The sequence below is a fragment of the Photinus pyralis genome, unplaced genomic scaffold, assembly GCF_008802855.1.
Source record: "Photinus pyralis isolate 1611_PpyrPB1 unplaced genomic scaffold, Ppyr1.3 Ppyr1.4_LG4, whole genome shotgun sequence".
Classification (NCBI taxonomy): domain Eukaryota; kingdom Metazoa; phylum Arthropoda; class Insecta; order Coleoptera; family Lampyridae; genus Photinus; species Photinus pyralis.
Genome location: NW_022170511.1, coordinates 42216748 through 42244211, shown reverse-complemented (window position 1 = coordinate 42244211; position 27464 = coordinate 42216748). Strand labels below are relative to the sequence as shown.

General features: G+C 38.6%; 4 protein-coding genes across 11 annotated transcripts; 1 reads left to right on the top strand and 3 right to left on the bottom strand.

Annotated features, from left to right (window-relative positions):
• Positions 1–1205: 1205 nt before the first annotated feature.
• LOC116168238 (spondin-1) lies at positions 1206–4591 on the bottom strand. Its single transcript, XM_031483944.1, has 11 exons — positions 4383–4591; positions 4083–4335; positions 3902–4037; positions 3522–3852; positions 3344–3474; positions 3077–3296; positions 2850–3024; positions 2172–2344; positions 1864–2118; positions 1642–1812; positions 1206–1584 (listed from the first exon to the last, which is right to left on the bottom strand). The coding sequence occupies exons 1-11, from the start codon at positions 4546–4548 to the stop codon at positions 1337–1339; spliced, it is 2259 nt and encodes a 752-aa protein (XP_031339804.1). The 5' UTR covers positions 4549–4591; the 3' UTR covers positions 1206–1336.
• A 229-nt stretch (positions 4592–4820) lies between these two features.
• On the bottom strand, positions 4821–10785 carry LOC116168239. Its single transcript, XM_031483945.1, has 7 exons — positions 10351–10785; positions 10145–10305; positions 9673–10095; positions 9225–9624; positions 8282–9037; positions 8046–8195; positions 4821–5229 (listed from the first exon to the last, which is right to left on the bottom strand). Exons 1-7 carry the CDS (start codon positions 10457–10459, stop codon positions 5189–5191), a joined length of 2040 nt encoding a protein of 679 aa, XP_031339805.1. The 5' UTR covers positions 10460–10785; the 3' UTR covers positions 4821–5188.
• A 3913-nt stretch (positions 10786–14698) lies between these two features.
• LOC116168733 (balbiani ring protein 3-like) lies at positions 14699–22250 on the top strand. Of its 7 annotated transcripts, XM_031484694.1 has the most exons (6): positions 15359–15746; positions 15801–15910; positions 21473–21721; positions 21772–21899; positions 21977–22036; positions 22088–22117. In XM_031484694.1, exons 1-5 carry the CDS (start codon positions 15536–15538, stop codon positions 21996–21998), a joined length of 720 nt encoding a protein of 239 aa, XP_031340554.1. In that variant the 5' UTR covers positions 15359–15535; the 3' UTR covers positions 21999–22036; positions 22088–22117. The 7 variants fall into 7 exon arrangements, with proteins under 7 accessions (XP_031340552.1, XP_031340551.1, XP_031340550.1 ...); XM_031484692.1 differs by adding an exon at positions 14699–14885 and having other exon boundaries at positions 15606–15746; positions 21473–21899; positions 21977–22250; XM_031484691.1 differs by having other exon boundaries at positions 15355–15746; positions 21473–21899; positions 22088–22250.
• On the bottom strand, positions 19223–26838 carry LOC116168731 (arylsulfatase B-like). Of its 2 annotated transcripts, XM_031484689.1 has the most exons (9): positions 26546–26838; positions 26136–26472; positions 23919–24218; positions 23564–23870; positions 23372–23514; positions 23056–23326; positions 22697–23010; positions 19525–22635; positions 19223–19468 (listed from the first exon to the last, which is right to left on the bottom strand). In XM_031484689.1, the coding sequence occupies exons 1-7, from the start codon at positions 26660–26662 to the stop codon at positions 22848–22850; spliced, it is 1638 nt and encodes a 545-aa protein (XP_031340549.1). In that variant the 5' UTR covers positions 26663–26838; the 3' UTR covers positions 19223–19468; positions 19525–22635; positions 22697–22847. The 2 variants fall into 2 exon arrangements, with proteins under 2 accessions (XP_031340549.1, XP_031340548.1); XM_031484688.1 differs by having other exon boundaries at positions 19525–23010.
• Positions 26839–27464: the final 626 nt, after the last annotated feature.

The following is a 27464-nucleotide window of genomic DNA, read 5'->3' as shown; positions in this document are numbered from 1 at the left end:
TTTGGTGCGTAGAATCCAAAACAATTCTAACTTTTTCGATCAGGAGTCGGTCGGGTCGATCTGAGGGCTGCAACTAGGGAATGCAATCCCGCAGCAAAATCTCAATCCCGGTATTTGCGGGATCCTTAGATGTTAATCTCGCGGGATCCCGGTATTTGCGGGATCCCGCAAAATTTTAAATAAATTGGCAAATAAGCAATTGTGTGCGGTTAACTTCTGTATTAAAATAAATCGCTAATTATCACAATATTCAACAAAAAGGTACCTTCAGCCTAACTTAGAACTCAAAAAAACCTCACCTGTAAAGCAAAAAAAGGTGAACTTCTAAAGTGCCTCAAAAATCATAGTACATTTTTAACGAAAAAAGTTTAACAATTATTTTAAAACTAATTTCTCCGTTATGCGTTTCATTAACAAAGCAAACAGAGTCGTTCCTTTGGTCGACAAATTCCTCAGTCCCGCAAATCCCGCGGAATCCCGCTCCATTTATGTGCGGGATTAATCCCGCAAAAATGGTGTGGGATCTCGGTATTTCGGGATCCCGCGATCCCGGTATTGCATTCCCTAGTTGTGTCCCTTGCCATGGCATGATCGTTAATGAAAAGCGCACTTTAAGCACACACGCAAGAAGAAAGAGAAACGAGCTTGATCTTAGGAACAGGGTGATGTACCAGCCGTTGAGTAGACATTCTGAATTCAAAATAACCGCGAAGCATTCTATAGTGAAATTCATGTAGAAGTAGACAGGGATTTCCTATGTCTACTTTTACATGATAAAAAGTCTCCTGAAAGACACCTAATTTTATGCAACCAAAATAACTTCTTGAAACAAAGATCTGGCTGTCGTATTACTTATTAATTTGAATATTGTTGCTTTAGCTTCACAGAAAATAAATCTCTTAAGCTCTTTTAACTGTTATCGGAATTATACCAATTGGAAATATCAATTTTTTCTTTAGTTGAATACATCGCACACGAACCGAAATTAGAATAGGGAAGTCAAAGCGATAATATTCAAATTAATTAATATGACAGGCAGATCCTCATTTGTTGTAGGTAGTTACTTTGGTTGCATAAAATTAGGCGTCTTTTTGGAGACTCTTTATCATGTAAAAGTAGAGATAGGAAATTCCTATAGGAAATCCCTATGTCTACTTCTACATACATGAATATCACTGTATAGGTGGCGCCATAGTATACATATACGGAATTTAAAAATGTTTATTTTAAATATAAAATTAAATGCAAATTATTACAAAGGTTACATAATTTGTATAAGTAAGATAAGTGTTTTATAGACACGTTAAGAAAACTTCAGTTATGAATGCACATACAATTATTTGCAGTGATTCAAGTAACATCGTTTCTTTTTTTCCAATTTGTTGGGACACGGTTTGCCCCCATTCTCTGCCGGTCTCTTAATCATCCTTTGTTTTTGCGTGTAACCCGTGCCGCAACTTGCACTGCAAGGTGACCATTCCGACCATTCTGTTACCATACAATCTACCGGTGGTCCACTGTTTCTTAAAAAGCCCGATGGTGAACTTTGAAGTGGGAAGTTGTCAAAATTTCCGCTCGCCGAATCTAAAAGTACACGTAAAACATTGTAGTTAATTTGAAAAATGGGATCAATTTGGTTACCTCTTATGAATCTGCACGCTTCATTACATTCTTGCACAGTTAAGAAATTATTTCGATTTCCACCACATCCACTATAAACGAACGGAACGCACATCATTTTATTTGGTTCGAAATACCATCGGTTATACCGCCTGTTACAGTCACCTTGCTCACTTTGCTGCATGCAAACCTCTAAATCAATCGATTAGATAAATACCTACATTCCGCATTGAACAGTTTTACGTTTTGCTGTGGCCATATCGAACAAGCATTCTGGCACGTCCATGCAAGGCTTCTGCTGCACTAACTCAACGCGCGAGCTACATTTTTCTTGTAGACCCGAGTCGACTAGCAATAATCTCGTTCGCAGCTTGACTCCTTTTCCGCAAGTTGCACTACACAGACTCCAGTCACTCCAGTCCGTTACAGGGCACATTGGGTCGGCCGTTTCTGCATCATCCTCCGGACACGGGGGTCCCATGCACTTTTCTCGTTCAACTGAAAATTACATTTTGTGCAATCGATCAAATTACGCTCGCTAAATTTCATACATGTGGTTACGTGGGTGCACTTTTTCCTCGCCTTTTTCTCGAGGAAATGTCGGGTTCTCGTGATGAATCCTATTCCACAGGAGTTGGAGCATTCAGACCAAGGACTCCATTGTGATGTGCCACAAACTCCGTCATTAGCTTCAATTTTTTCTTCGGAATTGTCAGATTCTCCCCTAGAAGAATGTATTAACGCAATGGAGGTTTCATATAATAAAGCTAGAATGTAGTTGGAATGTGGTAGTGAGTAAATTTTTCGATGCCACACCAAAACATGGTGGGTTACGTTTGCGCCTTGTGACATTTGACACAAGACCTGGTAAAGCCAGGACCGACCTAGGTATCTTAAAGGTATAGCCACAGCATCCCTCCTCTGTGTATTTTGAATACTTTGACTAATGAATTCTAAATTCTGACAAATTTCAAGAGTTTATAGTCGAAATTTTCCACATTTCGGGTTTAATATCGCAGTTAAATTTCGAGTCTAAAGTCGAAATATGAAAAATATCTCCATATGGCCTCTGTAAACATCAGATAGCTTACAGTTTACTAAAGCAGTTACTCTCCGTAAAAGTCATTTCAAGTGGTACGTACTGTGGGAGTTTTATGAAATAATGGTAAAAAGGTATGCGGTAACACAGAATGTCAGCTTTCAAAGTGAAAGAATTTAGAATATTTTACCCTTCGCATTCTGGTATATCCGCAACGCACATTTCCTTCGATACCAACTGTCTGTTGCATTGGAACATAGCCGCCTTTTGAGGCATTAAGTACTCCCTCGTTCGCATTCGTAAACCTTTTCCACACGATACTGAACAGTCACTCCATGCACTGTACTCTGTGACTCCGCACTCCGCTAAAAGCTTCATGATTATTTCCCCAGTTTTATAGGCATGCGTTCCACATACGTCTGCTAGTGTCTTCCGTATTTTCACTGACGTCAAGCTGGGTAGCTAAAAAGCTTTCATCGCAGCTTTTCGGTATAACTTTCTCCCTTATAAAATAAAACTTTGCCATAGGGTGCATCTCCTTTCGTCCAGGGTCGTAGAATGGAGCCCTTGGATCTTCTGGATACATGGTTGTGATTCGGTACATCTTTTCCCGTGGAATTGTTTCTGCGTTAGGAGACTGAAAACGTTGTGATGAAAGAGATGTAAAAGTGGTGCATGTGTTACCATGTACGTTATGCCATTATCGGTTCCCGCATCCCAAGGGTATAAATCCACCGTCAGCTTATCCACCCAAGTACAATCTTTCAAGCACAAGTTCAAACCATTTACTCCCACAACCCAGTCGGGCGAAGGACCTACGAGAGTTTACAACTTGAGAATATCAACGGGAAGTTTCGCATACCAAACATGGAGGCAAGGGACACCAAGTGATGCTTGCGATCTACGCGGAAATTGGTGGAAGTGTTGGTGTTGACTTTTGGGTACCACAATCCCGCAGCTTTGATAATGGTCCGTAGATACTTGCTTTGAGTTCTTAACTCACTTTCCATAAGTCGCACCGAACCCCATTCGGCCAAGCTACGGAAACCTTCAGTTGCGATATGACCTTCACCCCAGAAGCTGAAGTTTTTCTCGTGTGACGCCCCGATTACGTCGGAAAAGTGAGTCAACCACAGCGAAAACGGGAAATCTTTGGGATGCGTCTTATCCGACCAAATACCTTCGAAGATCAACTGAAATTATAATCGTAATCGAAAGAAGGATAGCCAAATCATCTCGTACGCTATACTTGGCCTCGTCGCAAGCGCAGCAATCATCCGGGTCGAATTTCTTATCGCTTTCTGTTTGCTCACAAACCGTCCTACTTAGAGCGCCGTCCTCGGCAAACCATCGTTCGGCATCCTCCAAAACCATAGCCCTAAGAAACGCATATGTCGTGTTGAAACACTGGCAGGTTGCTTACCTAAAGGTAACACATCCGGAACCTGCAGGTGGTGCTGTCCATATAAACGAGATCTCTGTCTTTGGCAAATTGCTCGTTTCGGACAAGGTGTTTACGCAGTCCTCATTGAATTTGGATAAGTTATCGCCGAACAATTGGAATGTGCCCACTTTTTGAGGGGCAATGTTTCCCGGGTCGTTTTTAGACTCAATATTCAGAGTAAACCGTCGGAAATGTTGGACTTTGTTGAAAGTTCGCGATCCCAGCAGATACCCTGTTGAGCATCGAATAACTCGACTGTGCAGCATGTTTCCATCATACCTGTGTAGACTTCGCCCGGGACATACTTATTTATATCATCTTGCAATTTTATATGATAACCATTGTCTCCAGATAGTTTGGAGACACGTGAGTGATATACGCTGGGTACTCGATGACACCCAAACGCTACATTACCGAATATTAGGAGTAGTGATATTGTTAACATCTTTTAGTTCAGTAGGCGGATTTACTACTGGAGACTAATGAACAGTTTATCATCGTTTCTTGTAATCACATGCCAGTTGACCTGGGATCGAGGTTATTGTCGATAAAAACATGTAAGCGAGCAAAGTGTTCAGATTTTCGCAACTTTATCATGGAAATCGCTTTTATGGATATACCTACTGCAAAAATCTGCGTTACTTTTTAACTTTCATGTTTGTGTAACTGCGTCAAGAAAAGAGCGTTTTGTATGATAAGGAAATTGGGGACATGAACTTGAGGTCATGTTTTAATTTTAATGTACCTTCAGAAATTACACATACGGAATATATTTAAAATTATTATCACAGCTCAGTAAAATGGCATTAGAACTAATTTGAACTGTACTCTTCACAATAATAATTTCAAACCTTACACCATCGGTATACTTACGTAGTACATAAAATGTCAATTATATACAAACTATTCCAAAAATAACAAAAAATGAAACAAGAAATGGAATATTAATATCTAAAAATAGAATGGCAGATGTCATAGTTATTGTACCTTCCTCCAAAATGCACCATCAAATCAATCTATTACTGTAGCCGTTTTATTATTATTGTACTATAAACAAACAAATAAAAAGGCTATTTGGCCATCTACTAAAACGTGAGGATTGGACTTTCTCGATGATCCAGGATATCTGTAAAAAAAGAACTGTATTAATTACAGATTTTATTATACACAATTATTAGAGAGTACCAATTCTATTACTTTAACACATTGCACTTCGGTTTAATTTTAATTAGTCACAAATTTGTGTTGTTCAGGTTCGACTAATTATTGTCTTATATCGGGTAGCGTATCGAAAAAGTTCCAACGCACCTTTTGCTGATGGTGCTGATTTATCGCCACTTTTTTTTGGGTTTTACACTGTCAGTCGTAAGAGCCTATTGGGTAAACTTATCCACTAGAAGCTGAAATGATGTGAGTGGCCGTGCATGTACCTAAATTGAGCTTTTGATTAGTGCAAGAATCACCTGCAATGTTCTACTTTTGTAATTTTGTGTAATAATTTGACTCAATGATTAGATAAAGAAAATTCGTGGGATTTATGAGAATCATACAGCGCTTTTTAACAGCGTAACTCAAAAATGATATTTTTATTATAAAAAAATTGAGCAGAACCGAAGAAAGGAATTATAAAATTGTCCTTCCATTTTAAGGATGTTTCGGACCGTTTTAAACCTTTCTTCTTTCTGCCACTGAAAAAGCCGGAGCCCTAAGAAATCCTAGGAAAGATCTAGAAGGCTCTTGGAAACCTTAGAAAGGATCTAAAGAATTCAAGGACTCAAAACTCTGGAAATGTTAAATGCCTTTCACGAGTTTCTGTACCTACTTTCCAGAGCAACGTCTTCCAACGCAATACAACAAAAACACTCCAGGGCCTTAAATTGACATTCTTGTTGAAAATGTTTGCCAGTTTCAGAACTCCCTAGACCCTTCGCAACATTTTCTATGCCCAAATTACTTTACTCAGCTCAGAAAAGGGCTGAAAAATGCTCTTTTTATTTTATTTTCAAAATATTCTAGTGTTGCAGATCTTTCAAAGCGTTATTATAAAATACTAGAAATGGTCTACTACATGTCTGGAAAGTAATTAAGAGACTCTTGCTAAGGTCTAAAGCTTTTTCTATGGCAACACCTTACAAAATTTTCGCAAAACCATTGACGATAACCACGATGACCATCCTGCCTATTGTCCGGATTTGGCGCCTTCCGACTTTTATCTGTTTCCTTGTTAAAGAAACACCTTCGGGACTGCCGTTTTGACTTGCTTTTGCTTAAAAACTGCTGTTATCAACTTTTTTGCGGACAAGGAAGAAATGATATTTTTCAATGGTATTAGTTCGTTAAAAGGTATAAATAGTTTAAGTGTATTATAGTCCAGGGAATAGAGGGTTTTAACTTGCAAAATGAGAAGTAGTTCCAATTTCTTTTGCATGTCATAGACAGTCATCTGATGGTTAAGAATCCAAGTTTTCGACCTCCCACCCCTTGTGCTTCCCCTGCACCACCCCCAAAACCCCTGAAATTTTTTTAGTTTTTCAATCATACCTTTTTAATGGTTCACTTTAGAAAAAAATATTGTTATAAGAAATTGTAGACCATAAAATTCTACACAACTACTTTTTTTGTGAAATGTTTATTAAAAAAGATATAGAGCTCGAGAGTTGAAGTGAGATACTTTTTTGTTTGTTAGAAAGCCCTACAATCTCACAGTGCTTCAAATATCCCCACTAGCAAGGGTTGAAAGGTGAATTATTAAGCATCCCATTTGGTAAGGGTGCAGCGTAGGGGGATTTATACCACGATAAGTTCAAGATATTTTCCCATAAAACTCTTAATTATAAAGTATGAAATTTGGTTAAAACATCTTCATAGAAATTTCAGAATTCTTAAAAATATAAGCAACTCTGAAGCTCTATATCGTTTTTAATAAACATGTCACAAAAAAGTAGTGTATATCAAAGTTGTGTACAATTTTATAGTCTACAATTTCTGATAACAATATTTTTTTTGTAAAATTAACCTATAAAAAGATGTGATTGATAAACTAAAAAACCATCCAAATTTCTTTGGTTTTAAGGGTGGTACGGGGGAAGCACAAGGGGTAGGAGGTCGAAAACTTGGATTTATAACCACCAGATATTCTTTCATGACATGCAAAAAAATGGAACTACTTCTCGTTTTGCAGGAAATGGTCCATTTTCAGTCTCTAGTTCCTGGACTATTAATGTTAGTGGAGATTACGTAGAAAAATAAAATAATGAAAACAATCGTATATCTTTTGTTTCATGCCGAGACATTTCTTTTCTATTATCCCCCGTAGCCTCCATAAAACCCTCTGCGAGAATATTTGTAAAAGTGTTTAATTACTTTAGAAATCACTTGTAGGATTGGGATAAGATTTCAGAAGGTCTCCCTTTTAAAGTTTCTAGTGATTTCCTTCGAGGACTGTTTGGATTTTTATGGAGTTAATGAGAGTTTTGTAGGCCCTTTCCCTAACTCTCTAGGGTCTTTAGAAACTAGACGCACTTAAAGTTGATAGCATTACCTAGCACCCCACGCTTGAACGCAAGCACCAAGCTCAGTCATTGCTATAGATCTTGTTACATCGCTTTTCCCCGGTGATAAAGTGTTGGCGTCAATGATGAAACAGAACGGGAGAGGTAGGGGCTTAGTTCTATCTAGTATCTATCTTTAATTGAAGCTAAGAAAACCAGATTACAACATAAATGTAGCACAATCTTTAAAAAAGCGATAGATTGTTCTACCACATGAAATGGTTTTTGTTCTTTTTATATACCTTCATAGGCGTGATTTTACGCAAAAGCATAATGTCTTACGCTCTTTTTAATGGTTATATCAATTTCAATGTTTTTGTTTGGTAGATATAATATGTATGGGAAGGGGAGCGGAATCGGATCTCAATTTCTACTTTTTGAATTAACTTACCTTTCGCTATGCTCCACCATGGCAAGGTGACATACGTCAAGAACGCATTCAGAGGAGTTGATTGGGCACGTTTGTTCTCCTTCCAGAAATGAAAGGTTTGAGTGAATCCTCTCATTGTCCAGAGCGGATTGTAGGCACCGTCATCCAATTCTGAAACAAAAAAGGCTTACGTTAGTTCATTTTACGCTGTAGTAGGTACATTCAAGAAGAAACACTGAAGCGCGCATTGTTTTTACCTGGTCGTCTGGTCAAATCGCACCAATAGTATATGTGAGTGCCATCGGGCGTTATTCTGTGGGGCGGAAACACTACCGGACGATAAAACTTATGCTTGATCTTTAGCTTAGGCAACGTGCAATAATTGCGACACTTATTTTGCGTTAGTTTATTGTAATTTGAATCAAAGCGCGAAACGTCCTTCTCGTTTGAATTGATATTACCATTAGCAATGATTTTTATGTTAATATCTTGTAGCTTAACATCATCGCTTGCGGTTAGGTTGTTTTGCTTAGTCGATACTGATATGGGGTATTTCTTGATTTCTTCGGCACATGGCAATTCTTCTTTGCCGTTCACGTTAATGTAAGGATTATCCGTGAACGCCGTTTCTTTAAAGGATTGCGTACTGGATTCGGATGCTCTGCTCGACGGCCGTTCGTCACTCGCGTCTCCATTTAAACTGATGGCGTCGTCTGCAAACTCGAACTCTGCAAAATTCGCGTTGTTACGCAAGTCGCGAATCTTTGTATAGTTCTTGGTCTTAATTTGCTCCTTTCCAAGTTCGTAATCGGATTGATTCAGTAAGCTTTGTATATTGTGCGGAGTATTGCACACGCACTGATCTTCGAGCGGACCTAGGGGAGCCCTTTGAATGCAAGCTGAAGGCGAGGCACATGCACGACAGTAGATTTCAGACAGAGCGATCGATTCTCGCTTATGCCGTCGAAAACAACCACAGCAGCCAGCTTTAGATGCAGAAGCAGGACCAGACACTACAACCAAAAGAATTTATTATCATTTCAAAATAAGTAAAAAAAGACTAAGTCTACGCTACGTTTTATATAACTACGTGCTAACATTTTCCAGTCCTGCTTCGCGCAACCAATGCTGATCAGTCTATGATGGAATAACGCTGTGCTATAAGCATATGCCTAGTGCAGCAGCAGAAAAATGACTTACCATCTCTGACGTCGCCAGCCTCAATTTCGCTAATGTCGTTGTCTATACAGTCTAACCCTTCGTTTTCGGATCTAGACTTCATATCTAACTTTGATTTCCAGCTACCACGAACGAAGTTATTTAGGTTTGAACTTGGGTCACTCAAGCGCCGTTGATGGCGAAATAAAAACATTTCCTCCGGATCTTCGTCCCAGTCCGAATCCCACATCTCCGTTGCACAAAATCCCGGCTCAGAAGACGGCGTTTCGGCGCCCGAACCTTTCGGCTTCGTCACCGCCATTTCCGCATGCCCTTTGCCTTGAGGTCCCTTCATACGCACAAACTCGCATCGCTGAGCGCTCGAATTGGAAAACAACCCGAATGTCATACGTTGCGCCATTTTCGTGCTTAAGCTGGATTGCTGTAAAACAAAACGATTGTAAAGTGAGCACGGAAGAGAAATACCCACCCTGGCGTCGTAAACCTTCTTCAGGGCATCGTAACGAATCGACCCCAAGAATATAACACCTTGCACAATTCCCTCGCGGTCAGATGCGACCAACTCCACGCAAACCATCTCACCATCGCGCACCAAAATGTCGCAAAACACTTCGTCAAAATTATCCACCATGAAACAGATGTGCGGGTACGTAATTTCCTCCAGATCACCTTTGGTATCCATTCTTCGTCTACTGGGCGACGCGTACACCTTCTGCGAATGCCTTTTCAAGACTTGCAACTGTTTCGGGCTCGTTCGCGTGCAAATTGCTAGCGTAAGCGTATACTCAAACTGATGTATGATTAAATTGAGATAAACGGTCTCTTCCCAATCAATATCTGGGTCTCCAATGGGTAATTTGCGACTGTCTTTTCGGAACACGTCAACTTCAGTCTAAAAACAACAACTTGAAACTAATTTTCGTTTTCGCTCGCCTCATCACCTCAAATTTTGGCAGATATCTTGGAGAACCCTTCACGTGCTTTTTGCGCACGAAGAACAACAAATCGTCGCCGTCTATTGTCGATTCATTTTGAAAGAGGAAGTGTCTGACAAACAAGTCCGTCCAGTACGTCGTTCCTTGCAGCATCACAAATCCGGAATCTGGAAGTAATTAGCTTATTTCTGGACGAATGCGTTTATAATTACCGTCTTTGAGAAGCTGCCGCATTTCCTTGGTCCTTTGGAAGTTGATTTCTTCCAAAAGTTGCTCTAACGCGTTAGGTGGTTTAAAAATCGAACTATTTGCAAAGGCCATAGCTGTCGATAGGTTCGTTTTACGTACGTCGAAATGAATTTACAATACGATTACGAATAGTAGCACCATTATTATTAATCTATGAAAAATATGTTTCGCAATTACCTTTAAACAGTTACGGAAAAAGTGATATGATAAAAACGCGCAGACAGTACGGTGACTGTAATTCCGTAATTGTAGTACAACTCCCTCTTTGGTGCGCAGTAATCAATAGTGGAATGACTCACGATTTTCGCGCTTGCGAATTAACAATGACGAGAAGTGTTCATTTAATTTGAAATTCAAATTCATTTTTTCTACCCGTGTTTGTTTAATTATAGACCTCTATGTAATGAACATGTCTGGTCACGCAGATAAACTATCGTTTGTAATATTATTAAACAGTGAGTGATTACTGATGTATGTCGTTCTGATAATTCGTCCTAATTGTTAATCCAATTGAAATGGTACTTTTGGGATAGTACCCCGAGTCATTGACATGGGAGACTAGAAGGTTTACTAAAAAACTGTTTTGGAAGAGATTTCCGGAACAAAAATATTTACTTAAGACTGCTGTGTTCGTTCATTTGGCTGTTTATATTTGTGGAGAGAGTTGTTGATCATTATTTTGTTTGCCTAGCTAGAGAGCACAATGGTGACTAAAAGATATTTATGACCGTTAACAAAATGGCTGCATATAGGTACACACCATTTTGTAAAAAAAAGAAACGCGAACCGATTTCTGTGAAGGTTCCCAGTTCAATACATTAAAAAATCTGTCATATGTTCTTACGTGAAATAGAAGCTTCTTGGAAACGGTTTTCGATTTCGTATTAGATTTGAAAATTGCGAAGTACGAGATATATTTATTGACGCCAAATATATGTACTATTTTGTTATTGTTCACACTTATACGTAAAGAAGGATATTCATTTTGGGTGTTCGAAATGTCGCTTTATCAGGATCTACCTAATAAATATAATATAATAATATATTTCTGAATTTTTTGTATTATCCTATTTATCAAAAATACAATTTATATATTCAAAAAATAATGACAAAATAAATATAAATATGTATCAATTACGTTGACCAGTAAAATTGATTAGAACAAATTACATGGAAATAAAGGTGTCATCATTGGCATTGAAAAATGTTAGCAAACATTGCTAATTTTGTCCACTAATTACATTTTAACGTACAACCAGATAATCAGGGCCGTAACTAGATATGACCGCACCCTTGGCGGCACTTCAAGTTTGCGCCCCCCCCCCTTCCACACCTGCGCGTGGGGGTATTAAAAACCCCCCAACAAAAACGCAAGGACCTCCCCGCTCCCGGTCCTTCTCCGAAAATTTTCTTAAGTCCAAGGTTTGAAGCTTTTTGATCCGAGAATTTCGCTTCTTTAAAACATGGAGAAAAGATTACAACATACAGTGTGTCCAAGATAAGAATGAACATCATGGACACATCGGAAACCATAAGAAGTGCACAGTCGGTTAAATTAGAAGAGTTGCGCATTTTAGGGCTTAATCAAACGATGTTTTAAAAATGCGGAAATTCCGATCAGTTCCGAAGATATTAAAAAAAACCGAAAGTAACTTTTTAAGCTCACCATTTTACAAGATTTTCGCTGCGACGTTTCGTCTTTGAGAAACCATCATCAACTTCATATTTTTATATGGACCGGAAAAAAGTACATAATGTATTGAGTAGCATTTTTTATTACGAATACAATATTATGTATGGTACAATATGTCATTTAGAAGAACAAATTATTTTGACATTTTGTCAACGCCTACTAAACCAAAATGTTAAAAATTTAGTAACAAGCAATTTTTCTGAGCTAAATAATAAATAATTTTTAACATTTTTCTATAGTAGGCGTTGACAAAATATCAAAATAATTCATTGATGGTTCCTTTAAATGATATAGGTGATAAAGAATCTAATTGTGCCATACATCGTTGTTGATGGTTTCTCAAAGACGCCAATTGTACAGCTTAAAAAGTTCCTATGAGGAAGTGTTATTTGTTTTTTGATATCTTTTCAAACAGGGCCGGCAAAAAATAAAACCGAATAGGATTAATTTCGTTTTTTTTCGGAACTGATCGGAATTTACAAACTTTTAAAATATCATTTGACTTGCTTGCTTTTCCTTCTTATATTAGACACACTGTATATATTACATTACCATAAGGAAGAAAAAGGGGAGAAGGGCAGAGATGAAGGTAATATCACTTGGTAACGACCCAGCTATTCACAGTCACAATCCGTACAGTATTAACAATCTGGAATAACATTTGTTTAAATAACCTGAATTTTTTTTCCTAATACACTAATGTAAAAAGAAATTTTTTCAATGCCAATTTTGCGCCTCCCCGGTAGCTGCGCCCTTGGCGGGCGCCCATCTCGCCACCGCCTAGATACGGCCCTGCAGATAATTTACAGCAGAAATGCAAAAATGCAGTAAAACAAACAGGTATTTGTGCATCTCCATTCAAATGTTGCCTGAAGCTTTTCTATAACTTGTTTACGTAATTAGTCCTTGTTCATTGTACATGGTCTGAAAATACGCAAAACTGGGAAGGATAGAAATATATCTACTTAGAAATGTGTATTGTTGGTGGTCTAACCAATTGCAAGACTGTGAATATAGATATTGAATAAGAAAATTACTGATTCAATGCTATCACTATGATTCAAGAAGAACTAAATCCTTGTTTGGGTATTGCATTAACGGCGGAAGGGTTGACATTTTTAACGAGGGAAGTAGCTAATTAAATGGGGGATAATAGTTGATCATCAGTGACAAGTCTACTGTAAATTCATCTTTCATTAGAAACGTTCCTCTGTAATCTACGTGTACGGTAATAAGGGGCGGCGTGGTAGCATTAAGTCTGACTGCTCAGTGGTCGTCTTTTGCCCTTGAGGGTCATGTAATTAATTAGATAACTCACCGGGGGGCCTCTCGCCCCAGCTGGCGCTGAACTCTCCTGGAGATCTGAACACTCTGATTGGCGATTGGGGTGGGATATGCCGTTGGAGATGATATCCTGAGGGATATATCTGATACCTATTTGAAAAAGGGTTACCCCGCGCGCACGTGTATTATTTATGATACATATCCCACTTCGGTCCCCTGACTAAAACCCTTGGCCAATAGATCAACCACCGTCCATATGTGCTTCGCATTGCCCTCCCTGCGAATACACCTTCAGGTCAAGCTCATCCCCGCACTCTTTGTTAGAAATGAGGCTTTCATTTTTCGTATTGGATCGACACCATGACCTATTCGCAGCATAATCATCGGGCACATTATGCACTCTCGGAGCCCAGGAATACATCCGGATACCTAACAATAGCCCAACAACAGTATCCAGCACGATGCCTTGCACAATTCACCTGCACGTGAGATATTACGCCAAACTCACGAATACTTCCTTAGCCACCTTACGGTCGTGATCAGACACACCCATCCGTGGTAGCAAAGAATATACAACGAATGGTAGTTACCATGACAACATGAGAAACGATTTTCTGGGTTTGGTGACAATTTATTGTGGAATTCCCAATATCTGTGAATAGGAAAATTAGCTTTTCTGTATTTGAGAAAAGAGAGTAGATAGCAATTTTTCCCTATCTCCTCCATCTTAGGGTTCGTGGGAGGATGGAAGGTCTACATGCAATAACCACTCTGCGAAATTGATCTAGTGAGGAGCAGATTGCAGAGCTCCGCTTAAGCACTTCGCTACTGTTGAATCACTTAGTCCTCTTTCTCTAGTGAGTGCTGTAAAGTATTTTGTAAATTTATCGAGGACCATTTTTGATTTAAGGCGAAGCGTATCAACGCGTGATAGATGGTCAACCCAGTCGTTCGGTTGCTATGAAGTCCTCCCTTATCGCCACCAATATTTCTATGCTCACTATGCTCGCATTTCTTTGAATTGCTGCATCACTTAATATGAAAGCCTGCTATCAAGTAACCTATGTACGCTATTTTTCTACTTCTTTTTTACGTCACAAATTCTGAAAGCATGATCTGCTAACATGTTTATTGCACCCAGCCTCTCTACGTAAATTTGTTCTTGGATTGTGTCGAGTTTTCCATAGGGATCTCTGGAACTTTACAACTGTTTGCTAGTGGTAATCTAATTGAATACAGTGCTTTCAGTGTCGGTTAGTGCTTCCACTTCTACCTGTCCTAGTTCCGTTTATATTTTTGGAACATAGTTAGGTTAGTTCGGGGTCCTCATGCACTTTGCACTCCTTTGTCTTGATTGGATACTAGTTGCGCTGCTTCGAAGTTGGGACGCGGTTTTGGCTCAGTGACTGTCCAAAACGGACCTAATGTACCAATTCTGTTGGGACTGATAACCATTCTGAACGCATTGTATTTTGGTAGTGAAATGCGTTTCGTTAATCGTTGGTAAACTAGGTCCATTAGGTATGCGCTTTACTGTTTTGCACTGTTTCTGGTTGTTTTGGGTTTCGAATGAGTGACGTCTTTTTTGCATGTAATGGCTACTTTTATTAAAATAATATTTTCATCCTGGCGGATATTGGTAGACGTCAGAAAATTACATAATTAAACTTGGATCACGCTTTTCAAAATCATTTTGATGTCATGGCAAACTAATATCAACAAAGTCTGGGAAACTACCGTTCGTTTAATGGCATTTACATGAAAAACTTTGTGTAAAGTAGGTAAAAACTACGCTTCAAAGTTTAAAAGTGTGAACTAAATCCTGTTTCAACAAAAATAAACATTTCTCTTACGCACGCTTTTACTTAACGATTTTAATAAGATACTTAAACCGCAAAGGAAATGTTTCCGGAATTTGAAACAGTGGCACTTCGTCTAATCTCAATTTACATAATGCATTTCTTAAACTAAATTCTCACGTCACTGAAGTGACAGCAGTAGGTACTTCGGTGAGCTACTTACCGAACCAATATTTAGTCCGCTATTAAAATCTTCACGACTTTTACGTTAAAAATATAAGCAACCACTGGAATAAATTTTTAAGTAAATAAACATTGGCGGTATTAAAGCTTCGTTGGTATCTTTTTAATTTCAGTAGTTTATCGGTCGGCATGAACGTTTATTTTAACGCTGCCATACTAATTCTTCAACTGGTGCTATTGTTAAGTCTTGTTTCTTCAGTTCCCAGAAGGTTACAGAAGAAGAACAAAGGTGGAAATACTAGGTTTATTGGTAAAAGACAATTGATCGCAATGGAAGCCTTACAAAGTGGACCAGGTGTTTTCCACAAAAAACTTAAAACTCACGTACAACCATTGGAAGGTACCTCCAGGAACGTTCAGCATGCGACAGTCTGACGACTTTTTTCCATTTTAGAAAGTTGCCAGTCGGCCAGTTTCAAAAATGAGTTCAATAGTATTAGGCAGCAAGTGAAGTGCGAGCCCAGGGATACTGTTGTGGATCTTGTGCCACCTCTTGGGGCTATCGTGAGTACGATTTGCATTACTTGAAAGACCAGTAAATCTAATTTGTGGTTACCGTTGTTCTAAACTGACTCGCATTGTAGAGTGTTGCGTACGATATTTAATAATTAATAATTAGGGGGGAGGAGGGCACAGAAGATCAATTGTAAAACACTCTTGAATATTGTGATTAATGATTAGGTAAGCATCTTTTTTAAAAATTTCTATATTTCACAGTCACATAGCTCTCGATCATTAAGTTCACAATATTGTCAGTTATCTATTTCTAATACTCGCCTAAAACGCCTATATGTACATACATCCCACCGCGTTTTCGGAAGTTTGGATTGTTTTCACAAAGTGAATTCTTGGAAACCTATAGCAACGTCTTCGTCTTACCTCATGATACTTTCTCGGTAGAATGAAAAGCAATTTATGCGAAAAACTAAAAAAAGTGCATCAGGAATTAACGTCCAGTTTGTTGCTTTCTTGAAAGTTTGGTTTATTATTAACGAAATTGTTTGCCGCAGCAATTCCGAGAAGCCACTTGTCTTACTTACTACCTAATTACATATCTTCTACGACAGTTTCTGATGTGGAACAATACGTTCTCTTATGCAGTATCGTAGCATTCCCAAATGGCGCATAGGGTAAGCATTAAAATTGCACCCCTTCGTAAAATAGCTTAATATAAAATAAGATACCAAGAATCGCATACGATTTTCAGTCGGAGAATTTTTTGTGTAGCGCTCCAATTTCGTTAAAACAGCTACTATTAAAACAAAACGACTTTTAATCCGGCTGATAATCAATACCACTAATTTACCTTGAACTCATATAAATGAATAAATCGATTGGCGAAGGTTTGACATCGCTGTCTCTTTTCGTTCCCGAGTTAGACGAAATAGACGGACAGACGGACTAAACCATCACATACTAAGGGCAATTTTTTTCTTTCGCAAAATTCTGTTATTTAAGCGCCCGTTTTGTTGAACAAGGACACATGTACATATATTAAGTATGTCATTGATTGAAGAGGAATTTTGATTCATTCCGGTTTCGGTTTATTAAGCGGCAGAGCAAAGCATGCGACCTTTATAGGGAAGTCGATGGTGTCCGTCTGTCCGTTCGTGAACACGATAACTGTCCAACGCTTGGACCGATTTGGCTCAAACTTTACACTGTTGACCTATATGCCACATGTAGCAAGCTTATTGAAAATGGATCAAATCCAACGACCCCGTGGGGTCACGCTTCTCTGTCCCTGCCCAACGCTTGAATCTATTTGGTTGAAACTTTGCACAGTAGACTTATATGCCACATGTAACAAGTCTATTGAAAACGGGACAAATCCAATGACCCCGTTGGGTCACACCGAGGTGCTCTGGCACTTTTTTAGATATGCTTTAGGGGCTTATTACTGCATTCGTTTGCCTCGGAATAGTAAACAGTAAATGGAATTACATGTTTCAACTATGACGTTTTTGATATAATAATAATCTACAAACAGAAAAAAATCTTGATTTAAAAAATGTATATAAAAAATCACAATAAGTTCAAAATTAAAAGAAAAACATTTTGAGTGACATTATGACAAAAGCAAATTTCTATAAACAAACTTATTGATTCCAAGGTAAATTAATTAAGCATGTAATACGTAAATTAATTATAACGTTTTATTCATTATTTTATTTTGTAATTTGTCTTTAGAAACGTAACAATAATACATTCAGCTTCGACCATAGGAGTGGAGGCCTTGATTAGGAAGTTAAAATTAAAAATAATATCAAAAGCAACATCCTGCGTTTTTTCTTTAATTTTAATAATATGCTGCTCATTGTATACCATCATTCACCAATATCTTTTCAAGCTTTGATTTTTTTTATTTTTTATTTTATTTTATTATCCCTCTCTTGTTTTGGGTCCTCAACAGGCATGCGCCCAATTACAGAGTGACCCGCATAATGCTATTTAGAGGTGCCTCTGCAGAAGGTCTTAAGATGGTCTATACTACTCCGGTATTTACCTTACGAATTAGGAAAACTGCAGGAAAACCTAATTCGGAGTAGCCGGTAGAATGCTCGGAACTAGTCTAAGGTAATTTCCATCTCTGCCACAGATGAAAAATTCACCTCAACCCAGGTTCGAACACCCGACCTCCGGATTTATAACCCAATTTAAAATTTTTAGATGATCATCCACAATTTCTCTATACATACCCGTTGTTTGTTCCGAATTGCTAATTCGCCCCGGGAAACTCAGGAGTATTCCGTCCCCAGAAAACTCTTAGGTAAATTTGCCCCAGGAATGTTCACCCGCCTCGAAAATTCAATGCTCATTCAACTTCCGCATTTTTGTGTGGGAAACTCATCTTATTTAGATGCGCCCTTCAAGATACAGAGTTTCTGATTTCTGCAGAGTGAAGGGAGGGGGAGTAAAATGTGTGCACGAGATTTCGTTTGGTCCAGATGTCGCGCAAGGGCAAATATTCATTGGCCAAATATGCTAAGGTCATCTTTCATTAACAGAGGTTTTCATTAACTGTTCGGGTAGTTGTTGGGTGTGGTGGTGGCGTCAGGCCGTTGATAAGTTGGTATCGTTTGATGTCAATTGTCAATAAATGCCATCTTTATTCCTGAATTGACAAAAACAAAACCAAAAACACTTTTTAGTTTTGACAAAACGTACCTGCAGAGATTCGAAAAGGCAAGTGAGCAAGGCAGCTGTCATGTAGTAATTTTCTAGGACAAAACCCCTTGGGCAAATTACCTCCGGTCAAAAACCCCTATTCCGCACATGAGTCTCCGGTTGACAATAATTCTTGGACAGTAGGTAAACCCACCGGACTGGGGCAATAACTCCCGACCAATTTGACACCTACGCACTCCTGGAAAATTTCATGGAGAAGGGTTTTTGTGCGGGGGCATTCTGGTCAGGGGTTTTTACCCTGCACCTAATAACAAGCGTCTAACGTTTTTTGTGTCAAACACATGCGATCTGACCACAACAATTATCGAGTATTCTGTACACGAATATTCTTTCGTTAAATGGGAGATTTTTCCCGTGGAGAATGTTTCGAAGACAAATTCAGGTGGGAGTTTCTTGGTTTTGAGATGGAGACCTACCTTGAACGATCACTTCTCGGATTCGGCACCCTGAAAATTATATGCAAAAATAAGTGGATCTTCTGGAGTCCCATTTGAGTGTAATTTACATCTTGAAATTACGAATTGTGCAAATCAGATAATGCAAAGTGTCAATTCCCTATTATGTAATATCGGTTTACAATTACTTGACTCTTTGACAAAAGACGTTTTTCTATACTTACAAATACCATTTAGTTTTTAGAAACGACTTTATTATACATAATTAAAACTCAGCATTCACAAGTGCATTCACATCTATACATCACTTCTCCGTTGGGCTTAATAATCTTCTCGGCGTTTTCCAGAGTGCACTCCATCTTGCATTCGCACTTTTTGCTCTCTCCAGGCGCGCATACGCACTTAAAAACGCACTCGCAGGGAAATTCGCCTTCCGGTGTATTAATCGTGCACATCTTCACGATCGTGCAGGTGCATCCTGAAATTGGGAAACGGAATTTGTGATCAAATGTAATGCATTAAGGAGTGGGTTACCTGTGGCAGGCATAGTCTTTGTTCGTAGGTGGAGCTGGTTTACGTTGACGAAAAAGTATCTCAATAAGTACTGACAATTCCTCTGTGCTACTCTCGCTATTTATGCTAAGTCATTGTTTAAACAGATAACGTTCGATAATCTTGGGCAACCTTTGCTTTCTAGTGCATGGAAGAAATCCGCCACTTTTACGAAAAATGTGAAAATACTGGTCCGGAAGATTTTGCTTAAATTTTGATATCACGTTCAAAATTGGAGGAAAAATTGATCACAGCTGTTCTCGTCTGTTGTAATAGGGAAAATTTGATTTTACAAGGCTTCCATGGTGTATAGTTTAGAGATCGTTTATTGAATAGCAGATGCGAGAACGGTATAGGTCTAAAGGAGTTTGCGTTTGGGCACAGTAATTACTTGTGCAGCACATTCTTTGGAAAAATGGACCAAGCATAAACGTACAAACCTAGGTGCAAACCCACTTATGGTGTTAATGAGAGGAATTTTTTGAGTTCATTGCATGTCACTGTGTAAGCATGACAAATCGCGCGAACGATAAAAAACGATAGCTCAGAATGTGTAGTAGATAAATCCTATTCATTTGAGTACACCATAAAGATAACCTTGAATGAGGAAAGCTATTATATAGGATTTATTTTATATGTTGTGTTGCAGTCGAGTCACCTTTGGAAGTTGTAAACAAAAACTCCTAGGGAGACTCGACAGCAACTAGGAATAAAAAAATTCACAGATTTCGCAATCCATACAACCATCGGAGGCATACAACCCTATAACGCCATATGTAAAACACAAATACCTCTTATTCAATCGACTCACTCGCTCGCAAAGGAGATGTGCGAGAATTATAGATTGGGATTAACAAAAAAATTGAGCATTATTAAGTAAGTACCGTATCGACTGTGCCCGCGACTTTTCCTTCACCGATCACGGTCGAGTACGGTACACTCGTCAATTGATGCGACACAGTTGTCTTTTCTGCTTGAACGAAACTCATAACTTGGTACCCATATACGAAACCATATAAAATTTCCAATGTTAAAAATTCAACTTTACCTATCTCTATAAAACAGGATCAAATGATGACTCCTATTTAATCCGTATGAGAGGATCGGCCCAGCAAAAACGAAGGGGCTAACGAGGAACGTTTCCTGATGGAGTGAGAAAAACATCGGGCTAAAGTCAGAACGCTATTCGACAAACCCCAACGACAGAGGCGCGAAGAAACATGGGAAGAGTACAGAAGCGCCCTAGCAGCGTACCAACAGCATCGCGCCTACTTAAAGACCACACCAATGGTATTGGCATTCTTAAGAAAGTCGATGGGAAATACACAGTGAGTGCCAGGGAAACAATAGATCTCCTCATGAGAACTCACTTGCAGGCTTGAAATGGTGTTCATGTGAAAAGAGGTGACTCTAACCGCGTCCAATGTGTATTGTCGGGAAACCAAATTTAACATTTATTTTCAGTTTAGTATTATTTCATCTCCATAGGTGGGTGACCATCCCCCCAGGGCATTTAATAGAACATGTGATCGTGCGTGTTACATTTGATTAATTTACTACAATGATTTAAATGAATGCGTTCTGGCTTGTTCCATATTTTACTCCAAAAAATAAATGATTTTCATATTTACACTATAGGAGGTAGATAATGAAAACTCTCGATTAACGAGAATTAATGCGACTTTATTTATGTAAAAGTTGGTAAAGAATACAAAGAGTTCCCATGAAAGCACCTGCATATGGAATCCGCTATTTGTAAGCAAACCGCAACGACCTTTGTATTGTGACTAACAAACGTTTCACAGTCAAAGAATCATCGCTCTTCCAAAAATATGCAATCCCCAGAAACTCAGATTCGGGAAAATTGCGCTGTTTGTGTTTTTACAGACTGGCGCCAAAATTGTTGTAGTAATTTCTCCTTTATTTTTAGATAATTCCAAACGCGGTGATAGTGAAACGTTGCGGTGGGATGTGCAATGGATTTAAGGGCTGTTTACCACTACAAACCCAGGAGAAGAAGATGTACGTCAAAACTGTGAGGAACAGCGAGATTCTTTGTACTTCAATTACCGTAGTTGAAGACCTGAAGTGCAGATGTAACTGCCTGCAAACGCCCAAAGATTGTACCCCGTTCCAAGTCTACAGCAAGGAGACGTGCTCCTGTAATTGCCAAAATAAGGTGAGCTCCGGTCCGAAAGCAATTTCCTTTGTAAACTACAACTTCTTTAGAAGGATTACGCCGCGTGTATCGATAGTAAAAACGAAAACGTATTTTGGGACGAAAGTACGTGCTCCTGTATTTGCGAACAAAACAAAACGTGCACGACAGGGACACGATGGGAAGAAAGCGAGTGCAGGTGAGGCGCTTCTTAGATATAGAACAAGATCTAAAATAAGCCATAATCAATTCATCCAATTCTCAATTTTTTTGCAGATGTGTTAAGATCAGATCGTAACAGAAGGCGACAACAGTATTATAGTGTAAATATTTATGGTAATTTATTTCGCAACATGTTATATTATGCTAGTCTGAAGCTAATTTTAGGTTTTAATACAGATCTGTCTGAGATCTCGAAAATGTAATTTAGTTATGTAAAGCTTGATGCCGTTTCTTTCTTTGATTCGATTAGTTATAAGAGCCTTCAACAGTTCTCTAATTTATGTAGCGCATGCTAAATGTTAACGAAATAGAGTTTTATACAATGTTATATGTTAACCGAGTTTTGTTTTAAAAATTCTTTTCAGTTCAAAAAACCCATAGTGTATTGTCCTCTTGGATGGCATAATAGTATTTTTGGTTACAATGAATTGTTTTTTAGATCCATTTTTACCAGTAGCCTGAAATAGACTATTATACAAATATCTCGATGAAATTTTGCATTCGGAAACTCTCATAGTTTCATCTAATTGGTCAGTTCAAATAAATCATGTATTTTCCAAGGAAAGTTTTCTCTTTCACATTCGAAATGAAAAGTTAATCCGAGTTTCGAGTTGAGCTGAACTTATTTTTTTTTCGAACCGAGCTGGCCATCCATAATTTCGAGTCGAGCCGAGTTTTCCAAAAGATCGGATCGGCTCGGCTCGATTCCATCCCTAATGAGAATACACAGACGTTCCGGTATGGCGTACCGTCACAAATCTAGCGCTGGCTTACCTTGGAGCTATTTTAAATTTTCAATTACAATGAAAAATTTCCGTTAACTAGTTAATCATAAAGAGACAATTTCAATTTTTGTTGATTGTCTGAAATTATTTATAATACAGAACTAGAAGCAAAGGCGGCAGCGTTCACCAATCATCGCACATTAACTAGCTACATAATAATCCAAATAGTCCCCAAAATTGGTCCACGTATGCCCCCAATTTTTCGGATTGGCTTTCTGGTCAAGAGGTAAATTGTTTGGGGGAATCGCAGTTTCTTTCCATTCCTGTAAACGAGCCGCAAGCTTCCGAAGTGTATCAGGATGGCTGAAAAATTGCGAATGACATCAGGATGTTGTATCCTTTACTCACTCGGTTGCCAAGTTAGTTCTTTCGCAAGGATCGGTTTCTAAATCGAACAAACACGGTGCTTCCAATGGCTTACAGGGAAAAGAGTTTTTTTGAGCGCCGCAGTCAACATCAGCCACTTTCCGTAAATGTGCGATTACGGCAGAGTTTGTAGATACCTTTATCTTTGATATCGCCTTACCTGCGGGACTGGTCAACACCTTGGTAGCATTATAAAAACCATTCCTTCCACTTGGACCGTACCAGTTATCCCATGTTCCATTATAAGTGCTACCTAAGCGGTATAATTATATGGTGCAGATAAACTTCAATAGTTTACCATGCAATATCTTCCATTTGCCTACTGTTAAAGCTGAGACTCCGAAGTCCTCATCAATGTTGTGCAAAATTTCATTTCGCGGAGATTCGCCATTAGTGCTCAAAGCGTCCCAGAGATCGTAGCCGTCTATGCCTTCTATTCGACTGCGAAACATACGTTATTCAGCTGTCTGCAATGATTCAACTATTTTACTTCAAGTCTCCACCGGCTGCACTGTACAGTGTTGGTAACCAGTCTGTAACATGCATTTTTTGAAATGCAACCCTCTGCTTCGCCTTAATTAGAGGACTCCATAAAAGCGCAGCACCTCTAACGCCCCCCTCCCAAAGGGTATTTTTAATACCTCGCAAAGGCCAGTTTGAGGCAGCATTGAGATTGAAACCACTCGCGGGTCCACCATTATCAGTGCTGAAAACAATGATGCTGTCCTTCAACATGTTTTTGGCTTGTAAAGCTCGTACCACTCTCCCTACAGATTCGTCTAGCTTTGTCAACATACCTAGAGAAGTAATAAAGAATTGATTAATAATTAGACTTTAGATTTCACCTGCGAATCTCCGACGTTTGTAGTCAGGAATGCTCTCAAGTTTCGCGACAATACGGTCTGGTACCGGCAACGGGTTGTACACATTTCCCGAATGCACCGCGGCGTGTGCAATGTAAAGGAATAAGGGATTTGACCTGTTGTGATTTGCTATAATCCTCTCCGATTCGCTTGAGAAAATGTCGGTGGAATAATTTCCGTGCAAGTCCCACGCGACATCCATGTTGCGTCTCATGTCCAAACCCCACATTCTGTTTTCAGTAGCCGTATGGTCGTTGTAGTCGTGTCTACCTGTCCAAAATCCTAAAAAGTAAAAGTATTTTAAAGACTTGTACCGATCAAGAGTTTTGAGTCAACAATTGCCAATCCAACTACAGTGCGGAGCGATTTTTAAATTTGAAAAAGGAAACAGAAGTATTTCATCATAAATCTCCCAGGAATTCGAATGCAATGAAACTCCAACATCAAAATAAGTGGAGTAACTATGCTACAGTGTTCAATTTGTGGAAAAGGAAAGACTCATCACGGAGATGTCTGAAAACATATTTGACATTTTCCACCTCATCATCCTGTGTACTATTCCCGGGCGGCCATATCTGCTTGGTGTCACAATCAATTATCATTTGGATTCAGATTCAAACTCTTTTGCGCAGAAGATGAGAACTTGCTTTTATGTGGATAACTTTCTCACTTCCATTTCGTCGCATGAAGAATATGCGAGCTGCAAGGAACAGGCAAGTGCCATTCCTTAGAAACAGATCCAAATGCAAATGGAAATTGCGATTCTCTTCCAGAAATGTCAGTTTGTGAGTTACGAGGGGCGGAAGTGTAGGTACGTGCCGAGGTCTCTTCAACTAAAAGATTTCCTCATGTGTAACAGATAAAACTGAACGAGTGGATGTGAAACATGACCATCAATGACTGATTCACGTGGAAACCCGACTTTGGTGTAAAAAGACAAAACGGATTTCATCTCCCCCATCTTGTTATGAAAGATTCGCCCACACGTCATCAAACCTGCATCTCCTTGGTTTGGGTGTGGGTGTGGAAAGATGAATTCGTTTTGTAAAGGACGTTCTCAAGAGGATATTAAGAAGATCAAAGCTGGATTATGATCAGAAGAGGACTTCACTGGCCAGTCTTGCTACCACCATTAATGACCGACTTCACACAGTGGTTACACAAGATAATCTACATCCTTTGAGGTCTTCTAAGTTCATTAGGCCCCTTAAAATAGGAATTTTTCGTGGCCTGGAGAAAGCAGAAGGCCTTTTCGAACGATATAATTTAATGCAAGAAGTTAAGAAGACGTTACAAGAGCGATTACGTAAGGAATACTTAGCATTTATTACAATGCCTCAGAATTTTAACAATCGACGTCGTTTCGAATGGTCGAGGAAGAGTTGTGGAGAACCCGCGATGTTATATGGAGAATGGACTCACCTCATGTCCCTCCAGAATTTCAAAAATTCTATTATGTTGTGTTATTTGATTTTATGTTATAATTTGTCAAATTGTCAATCATTATTTGAATTTGCGTGGGTGGAAGTGTTGAATATTTTTAAAACAGAAGTTTAGATACGCGAATGAAAATATTGAAGTTCGTCAGAATAGTAAAAAATTGTCCCGGTTAATCATATAAATCTTACGATTCACGAGGAAGAAAGAAAATTATGTGTCTCAAACTTTGCGCAACCGTAGAAAAGAAAAATTAAATTTTTATGTCTGTAGTCGTATCATTAGTTCAAAAGTCAAAAGTAAATTGTTGATACTGTGAAGGCTGGCTGACAATGTAACATTAGACGTATTGAAAATCTGACCATTTTGCACTATGTCATAGTTTTTTCTTACGCTATCATAGTTGGGGGTCATCCGACGGGCGGCGTGTGGTAATCTTGTCTTAAACTGTAACGCCAAGTAATCAGATTTTGCGACTTCATAAGTATTATCTACGATTTTTGTCTGGTAGTATCTAAATTTATGAATCCTATGATACCCATAATGAAAACAATATCTCTATAGTCGTATGTCCCACTGTATGCAAGAATTTTGCATACAATAATAATCTACATGAGAATCAAATAGATGAAATAGATGCAGATATTATTATTTTAATACTATTGTGAAATTTTATTAAACTAAATTAAATTATGCATAAATTATTACCAAGCTTGAATGCGTATCTACAAAGCTCCGTTTATAGAGTTAAAAATTTCTTACCCAAATGCGAATCGAAGCCTCTAAACGTAGGCGTGTATTCCTTTTTGTATGAACCCAAATGCCATTTCCCAACAATATGGGTTGCATATCCCAGCTCTTTGAGGTATTGTGGTAAGAGGGTTTCAGATAAAGGCAAGCCACGCGGTTCTGCCCCATATATTACCCCATGCTGCATACCGGTGTGTATTGGATGTTTTCCGGTCATTAAAGCACTACGTGACGGGGTGCAAAGGGGCATCACATAATAATTGTTTAAAATTAAACCCGAATAAGCTAACGCGTCAATGTTAGGGGTTAATATTTGGGATGATCCATGAAAGCTGACGTCGTTCCATCCCTGCAAAGATCATAGTAAATTGACTATTCGGTGTTCATATGAGATGAGAACAAATAAGAAGTGAATGACATACCAAATCATCTGCCAAAATAAACACAATGTGTGGACCTGCGGCATTTGCATACTGGATCAACAATACAATTGACCACAACTTAGACACGGATCCGTTAATTGCACATATCGTTTCCATTTCAACGTCTATGCGTGTCACTTTAAATAACCAGGATGATGTGACTTTTGCAAAAACGTGCTTTTACTAACACTCGCATATAAACTAGGTTTTCTCGGACTTTTATATTCGCATTAAATTCAGTTATTGTTTTGTACGGAAAACAATACTTGTATTATTACCGATGAGTGAATGAAATGACCGATAAACTTGACCGTCTATAAATGATCTTAAAATTTTTTAGTAGTATCAGCAAGCAGCAGCCGATATCCCCCATCGCGAGTGAATGTCAGAATGGCTTTTTTGATGTTCATGTGCGGTTATTAACAAATCCTTGGGGATTTACATACATTGCCTGGTGGCGCAAATGCTCAGATCCAGGAAAAAAATACAGAAGTTTTTTTCTCAACCAATTTTTATGTTTTTGAGGGTGCTAAATTCGAATTTGAACCTTGCCTCCAAAATATCGAACGGCAACATTGCGAAAAATGAAAAACATGCAAAAAATTAACCTTTTTTTGTTTATTGCTTGTAACACTGTATTTCACGAGAAAATTCATAGTAGGTATAGAAAAATAAAGGAAATTAAATTTTCGAACAACTTTTCATGTTTAGATCGTGGGACTCCAATAAGATCATCGCTTTAGTACTGCTGAATTATTCTAAAGCTTTTGATACAGTAAACCACAATCCTCCACTTGCTGCTCTTTCTTACATTTTCTTTAGTTCCCAAGCAGTACAATGAAAACCAACAGAATTTGCCTTGGCTACTCGTTAATTAAAAACAGTATATCTTCATTGGTTAGCATTTCACAAAAACACC